We start from the raw sequence: 22,619 nt of genomic DNA on the forward strand, positions 1-22,619 counted from the left end.
GAACGGCGTGACCCGAATTGCGAATCGTACGGAATTGTGGTAAGTTCGTTGATATCGAAGAAAGGAAGAAAAAAAGAAGGAGAGTATTGTTATCATATGTATAGATAGCAGATCGATGTTACTATGATCACCGTGTAGTTATTTCACGATATAAAATCGAGCCAAAAATCGGTCAACGTGATTAACCAATATATCTTTAAAATATATTTTTCTCGATTACTCCTTTTCCATTTGAAAAATCTCTCGATCCTTGATATTAACCAAGACAATTCTAACTTGTCGTGCTGCGAATGAGACTCGTTTTTTATTAAGTACTTACGATGTTTAATTGCGCGGAGATTCGAGAAAATCGTCGAGGGCGTTAAACAACACCATTCTCATATATTTAACCGATCGTGCTGTTCATTTCACTACTGCCATGGCAAACTTGAGTCTTGATGTTGGTCAACAAATCATAGTACGAGCGGAACGTCGCTCAAGAAGATGGATAAACGAGTAGCGATGCAGATAGGTCGAATGGATGCGTGAACGAATAGATGAATAGATGGATGAATGGACGGCCGATCAGACGGATAGATATGCGGATAGACGAATAAATGGATGGACGATGGATGGTTGGACAGGTAGGTGCATACATAAAGGTAGTGGGGTAGAGGGTGGGGAGGGAGGGAAGAGAAAAAGAGAGTGGGAAAGAAATAAACGAGATTCAAAGTGGTACGATCGGGGGAAGGTATTGGGAAGGAGAAATAGCTAGGGAGGGAGAAACGATTAATCCCCCTTGTCATTTAAACCGAGACCAATGCGTGTCGTGCGACCGTGGCCGAACGTTGTCGATCGTTATTGGAACGGTTATCGATTTATAGCTATCGCGTCGTTGTTGCGTTGGAGAAAGCGAAACATTCGTCAGAGTGGGGCGGATTCCCGTCAGTCGTCACTACCAGAGGGGGAGTCAGGAAAGGGCGGGAAAGGAAGAGGTAAAGAATCAATGATAATTGAAATTCGAGTGGCTATAGTAACGTGATGTTGATGCAATAACGCGCTGCAATAGGCAGGTACGCGTTACAACTTCAATATTAAAGAGATCATTCTTTTTCTTTTTTTCTTTTTTTTTTTCTTTCTTTTTCCTCTTTTTATCCTTTTCCGTTCATCTCTCTTTTTCTCCCCCACACTGAACTATTTCTTCGGCTAATGCAATAATCTATGGAAGCTCATAAGCTATGGCTTATTCAGTCCGACACGGAAATTCCTACAAAAAAAATAAAAGGAGGAAAGGACGCACAATGCGTTCTCTACTCTATTCGATAAAGTAGAGAGACTATTAATTAAGAGTGACAAAAACATAACTTTATCTCATTCTTCTTCGTCGCTCATCTTCTTTTTTTTCTTTTTTTTTTTTTTTTCTTTTATAGAATCAAAAACTCGAAAATAATCAGAAAACATTTTTAACGTGAATCTTTTCGAAATTTTATCGCTAACATATCGACCTCGTTTACTCAGACAACAGACTTCATCGTTTGAAAAGTGCACTACGTTGTAAGAATGTATACAAAGAAAAGTCGTCCTACGAGTTCAAAGCCATAATTGAGTAAGTTGTGGACTTTGACAAAGATCTTTCTATTCTCTTGACCCTCTTTGATTTTCCTTTACTTTTACCGACTATGCTCGTTACCTCACGTTTTGTCACATTTAGGATCCATTCGCAATAACGATGCTTGGATTAAGACTTAAAAGGCGCTAAAGTAACAAAGAGCTTGCGAATGGAGTAAAATACATATTTTCTTTTCTATTCTCTAGAATATCGAAGGTGTTTGCTCTTTTTTATGATTAACTCTTTCAGAATAATAATAATTTAATTAAACACGTTCTTCCTTTTATCCAAGATATATATTATAGTTAATAATTAATAGTTACGTATTAATACGTAATTAATTATTAACGTATTTATAGTAATAATTAATATAGTAAATAAATAATTTATAGTTACGTAATTTTAATATTATAAAATTGGAAAAAGAAAAGAAATAATTAATAATCGATTGTTACGATTTCAAAACGCGATACGATACATAAATCAACATCACATTGAAAACAATATATAATATGTGGACTCTCATTTCTTACAAATTTTCCGAATTAAGTTCACGAGAGAAAAAAAAGAATAAATTGCTGGTTTTACAATTTCTCTAGCAAGAACCTAATAATATGTGATTGAGCGAATAAAAGAATCACCGATCCAGTGTTAAGGATTCAATTTATTTAATGTTTCCAAATCATTCTAATAGTTTATTCAAATGTGATTTTTCCTTTGTAAAATTATTCAAATAATTTCATTATATCATCATAGGTTACTGAATTCATCTTTATATCTACTGTGTTTATTATATTAATCAAAATGTATAATAACTTTTGAATTAAATTACCAGTTATCAATCTCTTCGTACGATCCACTTTTCCGAAAATAATTTTCTATATCAATAAAAGCAACAAAAATTTTCTACAGATAAAGAATAAATTGCTTTTTATTAATTGGTTGTAATGTCAGCCCGATAAAAATCATATCGAGAGGAAAAATTTTTAACGTACGTAAATATTTGCAAAAATAATCTATAAAAAGAATTCTGATATGCAATAGCATAATACTGTTGCGAAATGCTGAAACGCTGATTAAGTTCTCAAAATCCGGAGGATGAAAGGTCTTCGTATCGAAAAGAACATCCTATCTCGATGTTCGTGCAACAAGGTGTACGATTTATGACTATCCTCTCTTTTCTACTTTAGTATCCTCCTATTTTCTTTTCCTTCCTTATACGTTTTTCGTAGAACTCTACAACATCCTTCTTCTTGGAACTTAACGCAAAAATTCAGAGATTACAGTATCATGTAAGTGAAAACGATCATTTCTAAAAGGTGATATATATATATATATATATATATATGTATTTTTTAATTATTAAATAATATAAAATATCATTTACAGGATTCATTACTAAAACCAATATGAACGACAAAATATCTCGACAAGATATTTTGATGATGAATGTTATAAGTATTGATTTTAAGGTAGGGCAGATATAAACGGTAATACAAATAATAGCTCAGCAAAATGTTCTCTCTGTATTTTTGATGCTTTTCAACACTGCAGATATTCTTGAGTTCCTGTCAATATTGCTTCGTAAGAATTTATTTTACTATTTTTTTCTATTTTTCAGTTCAATGTTTCAAATAATTGTTTAATTGTTCGAGAAATATAAGAAACAATGAGAACATCTGATCTGAACAATGTCTATCTCCAAAGGGATCTTCATATATTAAGGCCTTCGATTTCTTAACAATGTCAAAGAAATAATTAAATAATAAGATTTCTTAAAATTCTTTCACTTAAACAAAATAAATTACTTATCAAATTTCAACTGGTATAAATATATAAATCATTCAAATGAAATCTAAGATCTATCGTTCAACCATAACTTGATTAATTCTTTGCTTATGAACTTCATTGAATCGATCCTACAATGATTGCACGCAGCGAGTATACGACTATTACTTATTTAAAGATACGTAAAAAATAGAAAATGGATACAACTATTCGAAACTTCAATAGAGAACTTTGGTAAAGTAGCTCCGTCGGCAATTATTAATTAAAACCGATAGGGGGAGGATAGGCATTGGAAACGATGCAAGACGGCGAGAAAGTTGCAATTGTGAAACTTGGATTTTCAAGAAAGTTTTCTTCTCAAGAGACTTGTTTTTACCGATAGTAATCGATGCGATACAGTATTTCCGTCACTTCTTTCTCAACAAAGGAGAACGTAACATTCTTCTTGGATAGAAAAAAAAGGAAGAAAGAAAGAAAAAAGAAAAAAAAGAGGAGAAGAAAGAGAGAAGGGAGAAAGATCTAACGCAACCTCATTTGATAAATCCGTCCTTCTGATTAAACCTAGCTAGACTGAATGTTTACGAGAAGGGATCTCTATTTTCCTTTTCCTCCTTTCAAACTTCCTTTATCCGCGGGATTACTCATTTGCCAAGCAATTTACACTCTCAAAAAGCGTATGCCATGTCTAGAGAGATTCATTCTCGCAATGCTAATGTGTTTCTCACATTCCTTTTTCGAGTACGGAATCATTTTAATGAATAATTTTGAATGAAGCGAGATCAAAATTAATTTTAATTAAAGATAAAACGAAAAAGAAAGATTATTTTCGAAACATCTTCAGATATTTATATATAATTTATATTAAAATTCTCAATATTATACTTTCTTATAATATTTCCTTAAAACATTCATTACATATATGACAAGAGAGGGAAGTATTGTAATATACATGAATAGTAAAAGGGCCAAGTGACGCCTCTTAAATGACTTTTCTTAATCCATCCTATCATTTTAAGTTATAATTTAATTTTAAAGTATACTTCTCCGACCTTTGCAAATTTCAAATCGATTTTTGATAAGCTCTTCGAAGGCGACAAATATAATGGAAATTTGACTGATATATTCGTATATCTACGAACTTGTAAAATTACAATTATCGATGAAAAAAGAAAAGTATCGTAGCTACAGCTTGATAAGTAAAAGTCGAAGAATTATTTAGAGTAAGGTAGCGAGGTAACAAAAAGAGAAGGAACTAAATAAGTTAGTAGGATACAATGTTTTAAATTAATAAGTCAGTTGGACATGGCGTGAAAAATTTACTACGAAAGTTGCGGAACTGTTTCACGACAGAACTGTCTCAACTCTCAGAGTGACGAACGGGTATACTCGAGTTGTTCTGGGTGTCATGGATTAACGTTGCAACTATGTAATCGAAGGTCTGGAGGTTAGAATTTAAAAAAAAGATAAAAGTCAGAAAGAGAAAAAGAGAGAGAGAGAGAGAGAGAGAGAGAGAGAGAGAGAGAAGAACAATTGAGGAGCGTCGACCGCAGTGTCCTACTTTTTCAAATGCACGAACCGATTAAAACGATACTGTCCAATTTATTGCCAACATTACTGATAGTACACTTTCATCGTCGGGTTGACGTCTCCGTCCCGAGTCAAATCAATTTTGAACGAAAATCAGAAAATAGAGCTTTGAAGGCACAGTCGCATTAAAATGTTACGACGAACGTCGCAATAGAACGGCTTTTCCTTCGACCGAATCGGGTTATAAAAATCTACAAATAAAATACTTACGTTCGATTTTTGAGGGCGCGAGATTGGAAACGATATTCTACGTACGCGCATAGTGCTCGTTAAATTCAATGACGAAATACCACTAAAAAAGAAATTATGACACGATAAAAATAACACGAACGCTTCCTTTTACATATACAAAAATATTCCTTGATGGCTATATTGTGATAAATACATATGAATCGAAACGTTGAACAAAACAAGATGAAATATTGAAAGGATGGCAAAAATTATTGATAAGGTACGATTGTATTAAATAATTGTAGGCAATGAAGTGTAAAAAGCAATTAACGAATATATTTACGAGTAAATGTTATCCAAGTATCGAATATTGGATTAAACTTTTGAAATCAAATCTATCGATATCTACTTGCATAAAAACTTATAATATTTTTAAATAAATTTTTAGTTGCAAATTATCCATGTCAAACTCTGATATAAAGTATCTATTTCTATTATTATGTAAAATTTTATCTTAAACTGATATCTATACCTATCCCTCAATATTATTTTAATCCGTAAAGAAACCCACTTTTCTTTTGTCATTACTTGAGAAACGATTCGCGAATTATTTGCAAGAGACAAGCGAGGCTCTGATTCAATATAAATACTTATGGCTTGTGGTGTTGGATAGCTGCGAGAGAGTCGAAGAGAAAGGCAAAAGCATCGATAAGTTTGATTCATGGCAACGGTTTGAAAATTGATTCATCCGTATACCATAAGAGGAAGAGTACTGCAAAATAGAAACACTAGAGAGTGGGATGGTCGGATATAGAAGTAAGGAGAGAGAAAGAGAAAGGCGTCGTTGATGGAGAAGGAAGGGGAATGAAGAAGCTATGAGAACGCTAAAGCAAGTCGATGCGATGGCTCGAGTATGAGACCACGACAATGAGAAATGTCTTAGGTATAACGGGTAGTACAGCATACCAAGACCTATGCTATTTACGCTTTCATTGGTTATATATTGTCATGAAGATGATAACTGTGTCGTACGTATGTATGTAGGTATGTAAGTGATAGATATATATATATATATATATATATATATATGTGAACCTATATCTAAAAATGTTACGAATGATTTTTGTTTTTGTCTTCCGATTGAATAATATTTCTATCAGGATAAGCATCGTAAAGAGTAAATGGATTATCCTCTATACTTTTTGTGATAATTGGATATAGATACGTATGTACGAATGAATAATACGAAGTACGAATTACGATACGATAATGGAAGAAAATAGTTATAAATAGATGGCATTATTCTCGATAAGATTATGCTATCGCAAAAATATATTGTAAGGGAACAATGTATGTATAGAGATATGAAGGATGAAATGAAACGTAACAATTCTGTTTTACGTGATACAACTTTCGAAAGCCACTGAAATTAGTTTATTATGATGATTTATCGAGAACTCGATGTACAATCTGATTCTATCAATCATCTCATAGATAATATCATAAAATCGAAGAAATTCATCGAAGAAGTTTATTTCTTCCTATTGTTTTCTTACTCGTCAATTTTCATTCGATTGCCAATTATAAAGTTTTCCTTATTGCAGTAAGAAAACTCATAAGGATAGATCTTACAATTCTATTTGTTTCGCTTAAAGATAACTTATTGTTATCAATCAAATTACTTTCGGAGTTATCGTTAGAAACAGTGAACCGAAGAAGTTCTCAAATGGTTTAAACCGCGATCGGCTGTGCAAGAATTTTCTCTTAACACAATGAAAATATAGAAAAATGCACTGAAATTGGCATATTATGATAATCGATTGGGCATTCTTTTCCTTGTTATATGTTCGATGCCAAAAAATCTGTTGTTGCTTGAGATTATTTGAGACTTTGAAAAATCTATGCTCTCTCATTTTCTTTATTAAAAACAGTTTCAAATTCCTCTTTATTTGTTCGAAACTACCTCATAATTCTAGACAAATTCGAACTCCAATAATAAAGAAAAGATTTACACATCGTGGTCTTTTATCGAATCGAATGTTATAAAGAAAGTGAAAAACAAAATGAAACAATATATTAATATCGGTCGAATAACAGGTACCTTTTAATGCTTTACTTCATGACAAATATTTTCATTATATTCAATATGATTCATAATGATCTCATTGTTATACGAATAAATGTACTAAGCATACGTCTGTAAAAATAAACTTTTACTCGAAAAAGAAAACAATTTCTATGACATTTAATTTCGATTTAGATTCGAGAATTTCGATGAAAACAAATAAAATAATAATTATCAGTTGAGAAATTTTCTAGGAATTAACATATTGTTTGCATTGCTCATTATCGAGAAAGTTCTGTTAATACAGTAATTATAAATAACTCCCGATAAATAAAGGAATTACATCAAATCTTCAAATAATTGACACATGTTAAAATAATTGATGATATCCACATACGTAATGACACATGTCTAACGTAAGTACCAAAAATGGTTGTATAATAATTGTATAAAGTGAGTCATCTTTGAAGAAGGAAAGGAGTTGATTTCTATCAATCCATCGATTCCCATAGGAAATACAACCATTGATATTGAAAAGAAACGTTGATAGAAAAAGTCTCAATGTAGATAGAAAAAAGTGGAATAACTAAGACACACAGAATGAAAAAAATACCATTTTCTTGGATCCAACTAATTCATCATATTTTAATCTCATGTAATAAAAAATTATGTTTAAATTTTACCATGAAGATTTGATACTTAAGGTTAGATGAGTATCGAAAAACTCTCAAACCTTATCGAAACAAACGTTAATTAGTTTCAGTAACTCATTCTGTTTGTTTTTGAGACATTAATAATTATTTAATTATTATTAAGTTATTACATTAACTCGAATAATTGTTGAATAAAATATGAGTCGACATCTGAGGAAAATCTTATCTTCCTTTAATTTTTCTTCTCTACGAACAAGTAGGGTAACTACTCTAAGTATTTCTTTATTACACTATATCTTATCGATTTTATTCGACTTTCAAATTCTATGTCTTTAAATATTGCTAGTCTTGCAAAAAGATTAGTCGGTGTTACTTTAACGTAACCTCTTTCATAAGATGTTTCTCCAACGAAAACTCGTCGAGAAAGGGCAAACCCTCGACAGTTCGAAATCTGAGATAAGGGGTCAAAATGTCGAGCAGAAACATTCTGACTTGATACTTAGTTACAGTATAACTCGTTCTATGATCAAGTTTCCTAGCAATTACGAAATAGATGGAATACTTCTTGGTAAATACGATCAAAAGGACACTATTCGACAAGATCAACGAACAAACTCGAGAACGAAACAGAGAAAATCACATTTTGCGAAATTGATAGAAAGACAATCAAAGGCAAGAATTTCTATTAAACTTAACAAAATAAGAGTGACAATAATTGAGATACCGCATAATTAGAGCAAATTTGTTGATATATAATAGAATAAGTATCTTCACAAATCACTTGCATGCAGTTCCAAAAGGAGATAAGTAAACAAGGTAGAAATGGTTGAAGGGGTAGAAAGGGAAAGAGAATTTCGACATGATAGGGGTATAAGCTTACGTATAACCTTGCGATTGACGCGCGACTCACTGTGACCGTCGATCGGCAAACCGCCCAAGGCAACGAGAATATCGTTCAACGAGCCATCCCTAACGGCCAATCAACTGATATGGTAATTAGGCTTTTACCTGAACCAACCGATCTAACGAGCTACTTTCTATACGATCACGCGCTGCGCTTGTCCCTACACTACAAATTAGCCTTTAACTATCCGCCTCTGCGCGTTACACGTTCGGTAACACAGTCGTCGACCAAACTCACTCGGAAACTGTATCCTAAGTTTCACGCTATGCTAATTACAATCTCGTCCGTAAATTTCTACACTGTACTCTATCTATTCCGGCCCGACGACGATCATCCGACTCGAGACGTCCTATCAAAGGAAAATTTCTTACGGCTAATTAAACTCTACTAAAGGACGCTCAAGAAAAACGAGGTACGATTTACGACTTATTAATTAACGTACATCCGATATACTAAACGAAGGAGCTAAAAGTTCATTTGTGATATAAAATAACGGGACTACATTTTTCTTTTCTGTTAGTTTTAACTCGAGCGAAACAAATTTTACCATCTGCGAAAAATCGATCGAGCGTGATTCGTTTAAAAAATTCATTAACCAACGTCGACCACGAGCGTGTCGTCAAATCACAATGTCCGCGACAAAAGACACTGAAAAAAAAAAAAGAAAAAAGAAAAAAGGAAAAAAAAGAAAAACTTTCATGTTCTAAGCTAGTTGATAAAAATAGATACTAACGGTGAATGGCAATTCCGTTCTCGATATTAAAAAGTTTCTTTTGCTTTTAAACGTACTCCGCGTTCATCGAGATTTCGATGTTCAGTGGTAACTTTAATTAACGTTTATTAGTTTCTTCTGCTCGCGAAAAGAAAAAAAGTAATTAATAATAACGGTAAAGAAAAAGGATATAGAATAGGAGAGAGAGAGTGAAGAGGGTAGAAGAGGTCTAACGAAAAGAACCGGATTGCGACTGCGCTTCGTTAATCTCGAATAATCGTTCTCGCAAGAAGGAGGCTGCACCGACCGGATGCATATCGCGCGCGTCGTCGTGCAGCCAACCGGAAGTGCTCCAATCTTCGTCACGGAAGGAAAAGCTCGCTCTTTCTCTCTCTTTTTCCCTCCCTCTCTCTCTCTCTCTCTCTCTCTCTCTCTCTGTTTCTCTCTTTCTCTCTCTCTCTCTCTCTCTCTACCTCTCCCACTCTCTGTCTCTTTATTTTTTGGTCCTTATCTAACCCCCTTTTCTACTTGGTTCGGTCTCGAGATTCGGCGTCGTCAACTCGAACGAAGATTATCGAGCTTGCACGAAGCAGAGAGTGACGAAGGAGGGGCAGATGGGTGCCGAGAAAAAGGGAGCGTGGGACGGTCTGGTCGCGAGCGAGAGTGAACGAGGGTGCGCGGACGCGGTTGGACGGGGATGAACGGGAGGTCGGACGCAAGGGGTGCTCGTCCGTGCGCGTAACTTTACCGGCAGCATCCAGTGACATCGCGGAGCTCGAGGCGCGCGCTTCGTGCATCCTTCGACGAAGAGAGGGAGAGAGAGAGAGAGAGAAAGAGAGAGAGAGAGAGAGACAGAGACAGAGAGAGAAAGAGAGAAATTCTCTCGACTAACGTACGAACATCACGTTACAAAGGGAAGTGAAGTTTGACGAGAGTTAACGAGGAAGAGGGACGCGTATCAACGCGTAAAAAAAAGAGGGAAAGAGATATAACGAAAATTAGTAAAAAGTGCAAAGTGAAAGGAAAAAGGGAATCAGTATCTTTTGATTTTAATAAAAAATTAGAGAAAAAGTTAAAACGTCGCGCGAGCGAATATCGATCGGAAATATCGTGGATAACAGCGCGTGCGAGGTGCGCGAGGAGGCAGAACGAAGAAGGAATACGGTGAGATACGAAGGTGCATAATCGTGTCGCGTTACGAGATACCCAAAATCACAGTGAAAATAGTGCAGAAAAAAGCCGGAATCGGAAAGCCGATGATTACGCTCGGCTCTTCTCGAACCACGTGTTTGCTTCTACGTTCGTGAACCGACTAACGCGAGCCGCGCCACGTCTAACTAGACGATCGCGCGCGACCGACGGAAGACGAAAAGGAAGATTATGTTGACTTCGATAAAGTAAACTAACAGCGGATGTACCAGTATCGATCAACTGAAGGCTGATCGTTCTCTCTACCGAGCTTTCTTCAAATACAAATTTTTTCAGCTTAGGTAATTAACAGATTGCTTTTTGTTTTTTTCATCTCATTTCTTTCACGTCAATTCTTTTAAATAGGATATGTTACAAGATACAAAGAAACATACAATGAAAAAGAACATGAAAGTGCATCAAAACGAATACGCCTTCGATTTTCGATGACACATGTCCGACGTTATCTACGTTAACAAAATGCTCGTTCGCGCACATGACATTCTACGATAAAGGCTTCGCTTTGAACGACGTTGTCGACGGTTGCGTCGTGAAAATTTTCCTTTGAAATTACCACGTAATGAAACAATTTACGATAAACGATGTTTAAAATGTTAAATGAAAAAAGGAAATAAACATGTCTCGCAGCCACTCATGCTCGTCGTGCGATCAAACAAATCTTTAAAGAAATAATAGGAAACTCGTTTGAATATAGAAGAATTTTTGGAGAAAAGAAGATTTTTCTCAGGAGTTTATAAAAATTTAATGCTTATTACCGTTTTCAATTTTAGTCAGCCGAAAAATCCTATTACGTTTTTTCGACGATAAGAAAATCATCATTGAAAATTGTTTGATTATTTCCTATTAAAAAGTTCGCTTCGATTACAGAAAAAAACCAATTCAATTCCGATTTGATTACATTGAAAATAGTTATCAAAAACTATATAAATATGTCTAAAAATGACTACCTATGGAGTCAACGTCGAAGAATCGTATCGATTTACAGTACATTCGAATGGCACCAGAGTGATAACCATTTTACTACGTGCATATATATATATAGAAAAGCTGGAACAATCTCAAAAATACTTTTTGTTACAAAAGTACCACAATGTTGACGTTACAATTCTTTTTTTCTCTGTTAAGCAATAGAACGCGAATGAATATAACGTATCGCACTACTCCATTCTCTTTCAGCCATATTTTCAGTTTGTTTCATTGATCGATGCGTTCTTAACGATTTCGTTGTACGATAAATCCCCGTTGGGAGTAGTTCGGCGCGTTCGGAAATTGGTTCGACGGCGCGCGTCGATGGAAAATGCATTGCAATTCACGACGCGTGAGAAATGGCACCGATCATCGCTGTATTTTGTCATTATCGTTCTACCCTTTATGCGCGCCGTTTGCCCAAAAATCGTTCAGTGCGTTCTTTCGCAATTCCAACGAAATGGCCGCCTATCTCGCATTTTCAACTCCAGCTATTGAACCGTGCGCAACCATGAAATGTAAATTACATTGAATTTTCCTAACGCTTAACTTAACGTCCGAGTACGTCATAGTGTTTTTGTTCTTAAAGCAAATCGAGCGATTTTAAAGGCATAGATTGTGTTTTCACGTTTTGTTTCTATGAAAAATGAACGTCATTCGGAAAATTAAATCTTATAAATAATGATTATTGGCAAATCTATTATACTCGAATTACATTTTAACTGAAACGTTTGGATAAACAATACTTATATTACTACTCCTTTTGAATGCTATAATCGATTATATCGTATATTATAAGAAAAATCTTAAATTTTCGATTATTAAAGCAATTCACTGATTCGTTATTACACTGGAATACATTGTTACTAATGTTACCTCTATTTGTCTATATTATTACAAATATATCGTTCATTGGATATATTAATCTCTTTATCCTCTAAATTCTATTGTACGTTACCGTCCTGAATATAGTAATTATCTCCTTCTTGCAATCTCTTCGCTAGCGTTTATTCAACTGCGTTTACTTGATTATCAAACGATAATTCTCGTATTTGACATCTATGAGACTTTGAAACTTCAAAGATTCGTAATAATCGCTTCTTTCTCAAATTCGATCCTGTTAATGGTCCTGTTAATGGCCTCATCGTCAATAAGTTAAAACCGAATGAGATTCCTCGACATCTTTACCGTTCAACTTTTATAAGAAATCAAAATCATTCTTGAATGATTCTGATCCATTTCTTTGAATGCTCTTTCTTTTCTTCCGACAATACGCTATTATCACCAAAAGAATGATTTACACTAACATCCAAGTTTCTCATATCTCGTTCTTCAACGAGTCGTTTACACTGTACGTGACTCTACGTTACATAGGTATGTACTTATGCGAGAATGTTCGTGTTGGAATAGTTTCAAAGTTTTGCGATTTAGACAGGTCACGATAAGACGAAAAACGGTAGATAGTCTTTTTCAAGGTACAACGTGAATTTAAAAATGAAAAGACGCTACTTTATACGATGTACGAAGGAAACGACGACTAGTCAATTCTTCAGTACAACAGGATTAGAAAGAAGATGACATCGTCGACGAATATCTCGCATAGAAGTGTAGGGCGGGTCCGTTCCAAGCGGACAGAGTTTATGTCACGTAGTCGGTCCACATAATGTTCGCTAGAAAGTACGAGAAAAGTGAGTCCGCCTGTCCGATGTGGTACACGTCAGAAGGACGCGACTCTCTTTTGCCGTACGTTTGTCGCACTTACACAAACGGAAACCTTTGTCCACGTCCTCTCGTCTCAACGAAAGCTCAAGAGGAAAAGGAAAGAGCGGAAGGAGAGAGAGCAAAAAGTACTTGCAAACTGCCGAGAACATCGGACGTGTCCTGTAATGGGAAAAGAAATAACATGTACGATCTAACGCTTCTCGATAATATCAATTTTGAACGTAGTAAGAGACTTTATTTGTACTTCCATCTAATTTAAATCTGAATCAATTGTGTTTTCTAAAAAGCAAAAAATAAAAAATGAGAGTCTATCAAACTGTATTATAAACGTATACGATATTAATGAATTTATGAGAGACAAGTGCACGATTCTTCGTCGCTCGATCAATATTACGATAATTAAAAGAAGAACGTTACAAAATGTAATTATTAACATAAAAGGGTATAATATACAATATATAGGTACTTATTGATAAAGAATGATGCGAAAAAAAGATGAAATATTCCTTTTGCTAGTTGCTTTCACTCTACCGGGTCGATTTCGAAAAGAAAAGAAAGATAGTAGAAAGAGATATCCAGCCGCAAGAAGAATCGTTTTTCTTCGCCAGTAACTTTTTTCTTTCTTCTTCGAAAAACGTCGGGACATACCGTCTAGATTTCACCAAGGAAGAAAATAAAAAGGGTGTGCTGAATAAGGATCAAGGAAAGTGGATCGCCATGCCTCGCCATGGAAAAGTGTTCCGATGAAATCTTTCAAGACGAGCCAGCGCTCGTCGACTAAGCCAACCGTGCGAAATTCAATTTGCCTCTCTCACCGATCGACAAGTTGCAATAATTTGATTTTCATGATGGTATCTTCAATTATTCCACTGATTACTTTTAGAACACACCGATAGTCTATAACTATCTTCTTTTATCGATTTGATTCTATTTACATTTTGGATCATTCGTCCGAATATATAATCAACGTAGATATTTTTTGACAGTGCGACAGGAGATCAAACATTACGTGCGTGCTCCTCCAACGGAATACGACGTGGGCCTCGTGAGTTTTACGAGGATGATTCGTGGGTGAAGTAGACAAGAGACGTTGTTTGCCAGTATGCTGTGGATATTGATTGTGGTGACGTGCTTCGAGGTATCGACTCTGGCTGATGCGCAATCGGAGAGGACAACGTCCTTGGACGAAGATGCAAACAATAACGAACCAGACCATCCGGGTGAGTATATCCAAGCTATATGAATTTATCTTGTCGTAATCGTCGAAATGATCGATTCATTTACATCATTAATTTCGAGAAAAATTGATTCAAATATATTCGGCGTTAGCTAAATATAAATAAGTATCAGCGTATACATATGTACGATCAAAACTACGATTGTTAATGTATGTAAAAGGTTAAAAGAAATTAAAAGAGAAAAAAAAAAGTATTATGATCGTTGATATAACAATGATAAATGTTAAAAAGAAATCTCATTTCGGTACGCTTAACGTTTTATTATTTTTATTAATTCTCGCAACATCATTACGACTGTTCTTCTTCGTCGTTGAGGCAAAAAGAATGAAGAAAGAATAGAGAAAGATGCTTTACGTAAAAATGCAAGAGAATAGAAGCGGAGGGTGGAAAATAATTTGTTAAAATGGGTAGACGTACGTGCTTTCGCCCGTGCGAATGTTCCTTTTTAACTATCATGTTGTGTAAACGAGACGTTGGGAAAAGAGAAAGAGAGGAGGACGAAGAGAAGTCGGAAAAGGAGACACTAAACTACTCGTGTAAATTACCGTACGGTAGAACTTTTCCGCTGATTTATTTGCTCGACCGTTCGTTCTCCGCAGAGGATATCGAAATTAATGTTTAATGGATGAGTATCACGAGAGTAGCCTCCAAACGTTTATACTTTGAAACTTTTCCCGATACATACCATAACCGCAATTAGAAGGAGAATAATACATTATAAAATCGATATAGAATAGTTCGATCATTAATTTCATATTCAATGAAAGCTTTTTAATTACAAACCTCAAAATTTTCCAAAAGTCCAGTCAATTATCAAATGTCGCCTTCTCTATTATCTTTCCCTTAGGAATCCGCCATTAATGATATTTACAAATCGAAATTCTGTTATCTAGGCAAGAATTTTATCGATCCTCCTCGGAATGAATAATTTTCTAATGACTTCAACGAAACTCATCATATATCATTGATCCAAATCGACGAGTGAATATTCGCATTATCCGTGAAAATTTGCAAATCATCCTCGATTTCTACTTTTCATATTTATATGATAAATCCATACGATATATTATACTGTCCCGTATGATGTAACGCGCCCTGTCGCACTATATTAACTTTACGTGAACCTTATAACGTTCAATGAAAATAAATCAAAAGCATAACTAATATATAATTAATGGAATACTCATGGTAAATATTGAATAATTTATGTAACGGAAATGAAAGAAAAACGACAAGAATGTTTGATACAGCGTGGGATTTTTCGAAAAGTGCCGCATCCGTTCGTCCTTTCATTGCACACGTGTAACGTTCGCTTGCAAGTTCGAGCACACGTGTCGTCGACATATGGACACGTGTATCCTTTCTCGAGGTAAATTAGTTTGGACCATGAAGCGAAATCTCTTTAGCGCTATTCTTTCATTATCATTAGTATTCTTGCAGTATCATTAGCCGAGCATATTTCTCCTCATTCTCTCTCTCTCTCTCTCTCTCTCTCGCCTTTATAAATTTCTCTTTTTTCGTCGTTATAAAAATATATAGGATCTAATCGAGATAGGTTTATCGATAAAATCTTGGAACAATTTACGTTTCACCATCTTTTACGATTATTATCCTTGACTTATTGCCTTCGAAATCCGTATACCGTAGAGGACTAGGTACTCTCGGTAATTGGTTCGTTGCAGCGTCTAATGAAATTACATTCATTTCCCGCGGGTGCGGATAGTTAAACGAGATTCCACCTGACCTCTCAGATTTTTGGTGATACATGCACTTCGATATAAACTCGTATAGATACAAGTATATCAAATTCAAGGCTCCATTATCGGTGAATAGATGGAAAGAGATTTCTAACATAGAATTACTTTAGATTCTTTGCACTTACTATTGGGTTAACGATAACCTCGTTGTCGAAACGAGGCAAGTCCTCTTCGTAACAAGGAGCGAGTTTAGCTCCTTCAGGCTCCTCGAGACTCGTGGGACGAACTATCGAGTTAATGGTAATCTCGTTGACGAGTGGAACCTAACGATACCTATACTTTCCTTTGCTTTTTTCTCTTTTTTCTTAGAATCGCTACTTAACGATAGTAAAATTGCATCTTTTATCCTTTAATGACAGTCCTAAATAACTCTCTTGGGAACATAACCGCATAAAATCGTATTAAAAGAGATTATGAAAACTTCATTGACTTTTCGCATATATTCAGTCAATCCGTCATGCATATATAATTAGATTACTATGAAACATCGAAAAGTTCATATTATCGAGCAAGCTACTATACTTCAAATTATCTTAATCATCGTAAGATAAAAAGAAATAGCGTTAGTAGAGAAGTTACGACTCGAGGCATATCCGGAAAGGTTAAACGCTTTAATGCGACGAAGATGCCGCGGGCTTTTTATATTCGAGAGAAACAATGGAAGACGTAATGGAAAGGAGTTCCTCGGGCTACAATTTAGGGTCAGATGGCACGAACCTGCGATAAATGCATGGTCCTTTAAACGCTGATGGTAGGAGTAGAGATTCTCGAGACTTTTCGAGACTTCGTCCCGAATAGAAGGGTCTCCGCCGCGGAAAAAGGGGCGAAAAAGAAAGGAAATGAAATATAGCGGAAAAATTATCCCCTCGAGGAGTTCGCCGAACGAAGAAGGTTTAGATAAAAATTTCCAACGTTTGTCACGGTCGTTCCCTAATTAAAGGTCCTTGGATTAATGGAACCCGTTCCATTCCAGCGGTACTACCGACGATCGATTCGTTCGTTTAACCATTCCGCTCGTAGCTTTTAGCGAGTTCTCGGAGTAGAGTTCTCCCACTTTCGCGGAAGCCGCGTTAGGAACGTTTCCGCTTGCTTTCCTCGAGCACGAGAAGGAAAATATCGAACGTCCTTCATTGCCTTTCGTAGACCCTCCTATCGACCTCTCTATAACGGCGTCAGCTTCGCGAAAGTACCTACCGAGTTCATCGAAATACGTTTTCTCACGGGAGACGTCAAACTTTCTGTTCGAATGGGAAATCGATTGAACCCGCTCACAGTCTATAGGAAAATCTAACGGTTTCATAGATGCGATTATCACATGATTATCATGAAATCATTTTAATACTATCAGATTATTATAAAATTACATCGAGTTAATGATATTGGTTAATTAAAACATTGACATACGATTTGGTATGTCAATGTTTTTCGTCGAATTAATAAATTCTAACTGTTCATGATTTAAAAAAATAGATAATTTCGTTTCGTAAGATACTTAGGATATAAATTCGATCATAAAACAATCGTTTTAGCATTTCTAATAATAATTCTAATTTTTTAACATCGAGAAAGAAAAAACGACGATTTGATACGATTTAAATTAAAATCATTGTTTTAAAAAGCTTTCGCAAAAAATAGTTTGAAACGTAGTGATACTCATAGGGTACTGTTTAATTGCCTCACCAACACAATTGTTCGTCTTACGTCTCATGTATTTCAGACTCATTTTCGTTGTAAGCAGCTTTCACCTTTGAACATTGCCTCTCGCTCTGACGATGGTACCGAGCGCACCGGCTTGTTTGAAACAACGATCAAGCACCTCTAACGAGTGTTTAAACTATGCTTGTTAACTGTCCTGGACGAGCAAGGGGTGTCGAAGTTGAATAAGAGAGGGTTGGAGGTTGTACCTGTAACCAACGATCTCACCCTTCGTCGCAATCTACGACGAACGATATATTCGTTTTTCTTAAGTAATAAATATTTTCACTACACCTATTTATTTCATACTTGATAATTTATACTCGGTAATCATTAACTTATATACTTTTCTTTATTCATTACATTGCATCAACTTGTTTTCTCATTTCTCGATCTAGATGGACGAATTTTATTTCTTCTTTTCTTCTTCTAAATAAAATTATAAAGTTATCATCTAAAATATAAATTCCTCGATTATTATTACTCGATTATGAAAAAACCAAAAATTAATTTGTTCGTTTGGTATATGTGTAATATATGTCAAACAAAGAGAGAACTTTCGCTAAGAGAAAATCCATTTATCATTTACAAACAATTCGTGACGTACATCGAAATAAAATCGTTTGAAAATTTAATCGAATGATTATGTTGGTAGATACGTTAGTATCGAGTTTGCAAAACTCATTCGTGCATTACATAAAAAAAAATGTATCGTTTGCCCGGAATTATCTTTGATCCGACATTTATTATTGATTTTTCTTATTGTATTTCACGTTCGTTATAATCAGTATCTATACGAAAGGGTAACGTATCATGTTACCTTTCGAACATTAAAATTAACTAATTTTATCCTTTTATGTAATATTTTGAAGAAGAACGACTGTCGTAACATACCGAGCATTATAAAATCGTTCATATGAATAAAGAAATAGCGACGCAATGTAACCTACATATTTTGTCGAAAAAAATCAAAATATATATAAAAATCAATACATACATTCAAATTGTAAAGTCTATTTTCTTTCGTGATTAAAATGAAACAATCGGATCTACTTTTGCAGTAATATTTCTTTCCGATAATTAAAAGCTCTACATCTCTTTCAATAGAATATTTCACTTTGATTGGCCGTGACATTAAAATTAGAAGTATATTAAATTACTAAAGAAATTAATCCGATAATTAATCCAACCGCCGTATTACGATTAATTTATTAGAGACAAAAAAATACCAATTCTTTACATATTTTCAATTATTCGTAATAAATCTTTTTTCTCCTTTCTGTCATTAATACTTTAAAATGTTAAAAGAAAATAACTCGAGCTTTCCGAACTTTTATTTATTTCTTCTGCTTCTATCAATACGACATTCGATTCTCAGCACGTATATAATCATATTTTATATACATGAAATACCTATCATGGAGTTCCTATCAGGGAAAAAAAAGAAAAAAAAAAAAAAAACAAATTTTAATTTATACTTATTCTAGGTAATCAATTTAATAAATTATCGAGTTTTGAAAATCCCGAGTATTAAAATCAAAATCCCGGCGATTGAGAAAATTTCTAAAATCGATCCTGTTTTAAATTACATAATGATCGTATCATGTTCAAACAGTAAGAAGATAATTGATTATAATACATAGGTATATATAAACGATATAGGTATTTATTATATAATTAGTTAATATAATTATATATAACTTTTTCTGAGAAAAATAAGCTTCAGCAACCTTTGCAAGCACTTATATCTCGGAACAGAGTAAAGTAAGGCTTGGTAAACAGATTTTCTAAAGGGAATGGAAGTTTTAATTAATCGAGAGCGCAAAAGACGAAGCGTGTAGAATATTTTTATTAATCTTTTTTATTCTTCTTTTTCTCACCTTTTTCCTTTCTCATCGGATAGCTTTCTGGCATCTTCCACAAAGGCTTGCTTTGGCGTAACAGCGTCGCAGCCTGAACGAGACTCAAACGATAGTCCCGCAAAAGTTTCGACGTTTCGCTGTTCGTCTGTACAGGCGTTTCGCTACAGCGATTATTTCCAAGAAACTTTGGACTTTCACGATACGCATCCCGCTTCTCGTGGTTTCAAACAACGGCAATGGATTTGCATAAGAAGTACACGACAATAAGCTCAAATATATCCGAAAAATACACAAAACTTTGCTCATGAAAATGAGTTAACGATGCGCGAGATATTCGTCACACACACATTTAATTTATATTTCTCTATAAATCCAGTATTAAAATCATTCTACAGTTCTCGACAGAACGATAGCAATAATTAAATTAGCTCCTTTCCAATAATAAACCAAGAATTAAAATATTCTGTATAATATACATTCTATGCATCCTTAAGCACGAGCACAGCCCAATATAATTAATAACCCTCTTATGCATCAAAGTAAACTCTTAAGTAGAATACTAAAATAATAACGCAATCAATAAATTTACAAATATTGGTAACATTTGTTTAAATTAAAAATACGAAACGAAATACTAATTTTTTTTTTTTGTACTAATCTATTGTATTTTTTTTTCAATAATTTCAATTATTCAGTCTAACAATAAATCAAATGAATTACAAATTTTAACATTTTACTCCTTTTATTCTCTTACCTATATGTGTAGGTACTACACATTTTACATTATTTATTCTAATCACGACTTATATACTTTGATGGGTTCATTATAACTATGTTATCGAACAAACAAAGACGGTCGCACGAACAAGAACTTTAAAGTCTTGAGTTCCATTATTCGCTTTAATCAATTGATCGTAACTTTTCAAAGATTATACCTTTCATATTCATAGTTTAATCGTTCCATTTTTCTCTAATTATATGTTCTCTGATTAATTTAATCAACGCTCAAATTGAAGAGAAAATAACAATATATTAAAATTTTCATAGAAAATATCGGCGATCCGTGAATTTTCCGTTTTGTCCTGTCTTTTTTCTTCATTATTATATCGATAACAATAGGATAAAATACCCTACAAAAGTCAAGGTCATAGAACAACAGATGATACAGACGCGCGGAATAAAGATAGCTCAGAGAAAAAAATTGTAAAATATTTCAAAGCCGAATTTCTGAAACAATAACAGATTTTTCAAACATCGAAATGTTCGGACATCGAAATGTTAGTGATACGGCACTAGAAGAGGTGGTGCAGAGGAGGAGGAGGAGGAGGAGGAGGAGGAGGAGGAGGAGGAGGAGGAGGAGGAGAGAGAGGCATAAAGCAGGGAGGCGGACACGCCGGCAACCGTTTGTCAACCGTGAGCCAAATCAGCTCGAGGCTAGCTAGGTATACTATGTAACTATATGTATGTAGAAGCGGTGACTATATTGGATGGATGGCGAGCTTGATAAGGGTTTGGCCGGTGCCGTCCTGCCGCGGTTATGTGACCTTCGTCCGATCCGACGACGACCTCCATCGGCTATCATGGATCTCAACTCGATAAACAGCGGGACTTTAGCCTCGTCAAGATGCATGAACCTTCCTCGATATCAAACCTAATCCATCCAAACGCATTGGAGGATCCTACGTCTAAGCGACTGCCTATCTATGTTCCTCTGTATTCGTATGCGAGAGGTACTCTCTAATCGAATTCAAACGGTAGTGATAGTTCACATCACATTCACCCAACTAACAATTTCTCTACGAAATCTCGACGCGATTTGGTATCAGTCGGCATGAATCGAAATCCTTGTTTCAACCTCCGGCACTAGGAGAACATACCAATCTATGTTCGTTCAGTTACGCTAGTTAGCTTTTCGAAATTTCATCCATTTTCGATAGGACAAACACCGTTTTGACTACGATGCAAGGCTACTAACATAAACGATGGAAGAATCTGATAGTAAATCGATTAATTGAGAAAGTGAAATTAGGATAGCGTAAACGTTAAAGAGACTTTTCCTTTTTAAATAAATTTTATCTAACAAGCGTTCTTTTTACAAATCTGTTAATGACTGCCTGTCAATCGTCGACCTTTGATAACATAACGTAATCCAATCAATTTGCATAGAACACGATTAGCGTTATACCTATGTATTGCATACATCAATTGTAATTGCAAAATCAAAGTTTACTGCCCATAATCATTGCGATATAATCAAATTTCACTGACGCCCGTTAGCCGACCAAAACGATATATTAATCAACTAGAAGTCGTACCATTAAAATTATAACATTAACGTTGCAGCCACATAGTTTCAAGATACTTATTACAAATCCGCCGCTTTAATAATCTATCCAGAAATAAACAATATTTTATCAAATTACAGCTTTAAATCAATTTGCCTAATGGATAATTCAATAAAACGGATACATCCGCCAAAATGAGCAATTATATTTAGATAAAAATATAATGTAAAGTAGAAAATGAAAAGAAACTTTTTTGTGATAATATAAATGCATTGCCATTCATTATCATGGACAATTACAATATTATGTTTAGATACAAATATATGAAATATTTCATTGACATGAGTTATCATTATTTTCCAGCGATGTGATTCTATTCATCTGACGATTAATACGAAACAATAACGAAAGTAATTT

General features: G+C 34.6%; 1 protein-coding gene across 2 annotated transcripts in view; it reads left to right on the plus strand.

Annotated features, from left to right (window-relative positions):
- Positions 1-816: 816 nt before the first annotated feature.
- The window catches only part of LOC124427693 (nephrin-like), a 125,855-nt gene continuing 104,052 nt past the window's right edge, over positions 817-22,619 (plus strand). Inside the window, exons 1-2 of one of the 2 annotated variants that reach the window (XM_046970932.1) lie at positions 817-974; positions 14,352-14,585. In XM_046970932.1, the coding sequence (XP_046826888.1) occupies positions 14,468-14,585 (118 nt within the window). In that variant the 5' untranslated portion in view covers positions 817-974; positions 14,352-14,467. Of the gene's footprint in view, positions 975-10,100; positions 10,959-14,351; positions 14,586-22,619 lie in introns of those variants that run through there. The other variant, XM_046970931.1, reaches the window with a different exon arrangement.

Source organism: Vespa crabro, chromosome 10 (assembly GCF_910589235.1).
Source record: "Vespa crabro chromosome 10, iyVesCrab1.2, whole genome shotgun sequence".
NCBI lineage: Eukaryota > Metazoa > Arthropoda > Insecta > Hymenoptera > Vespidae > Vespa > Vespa crabro.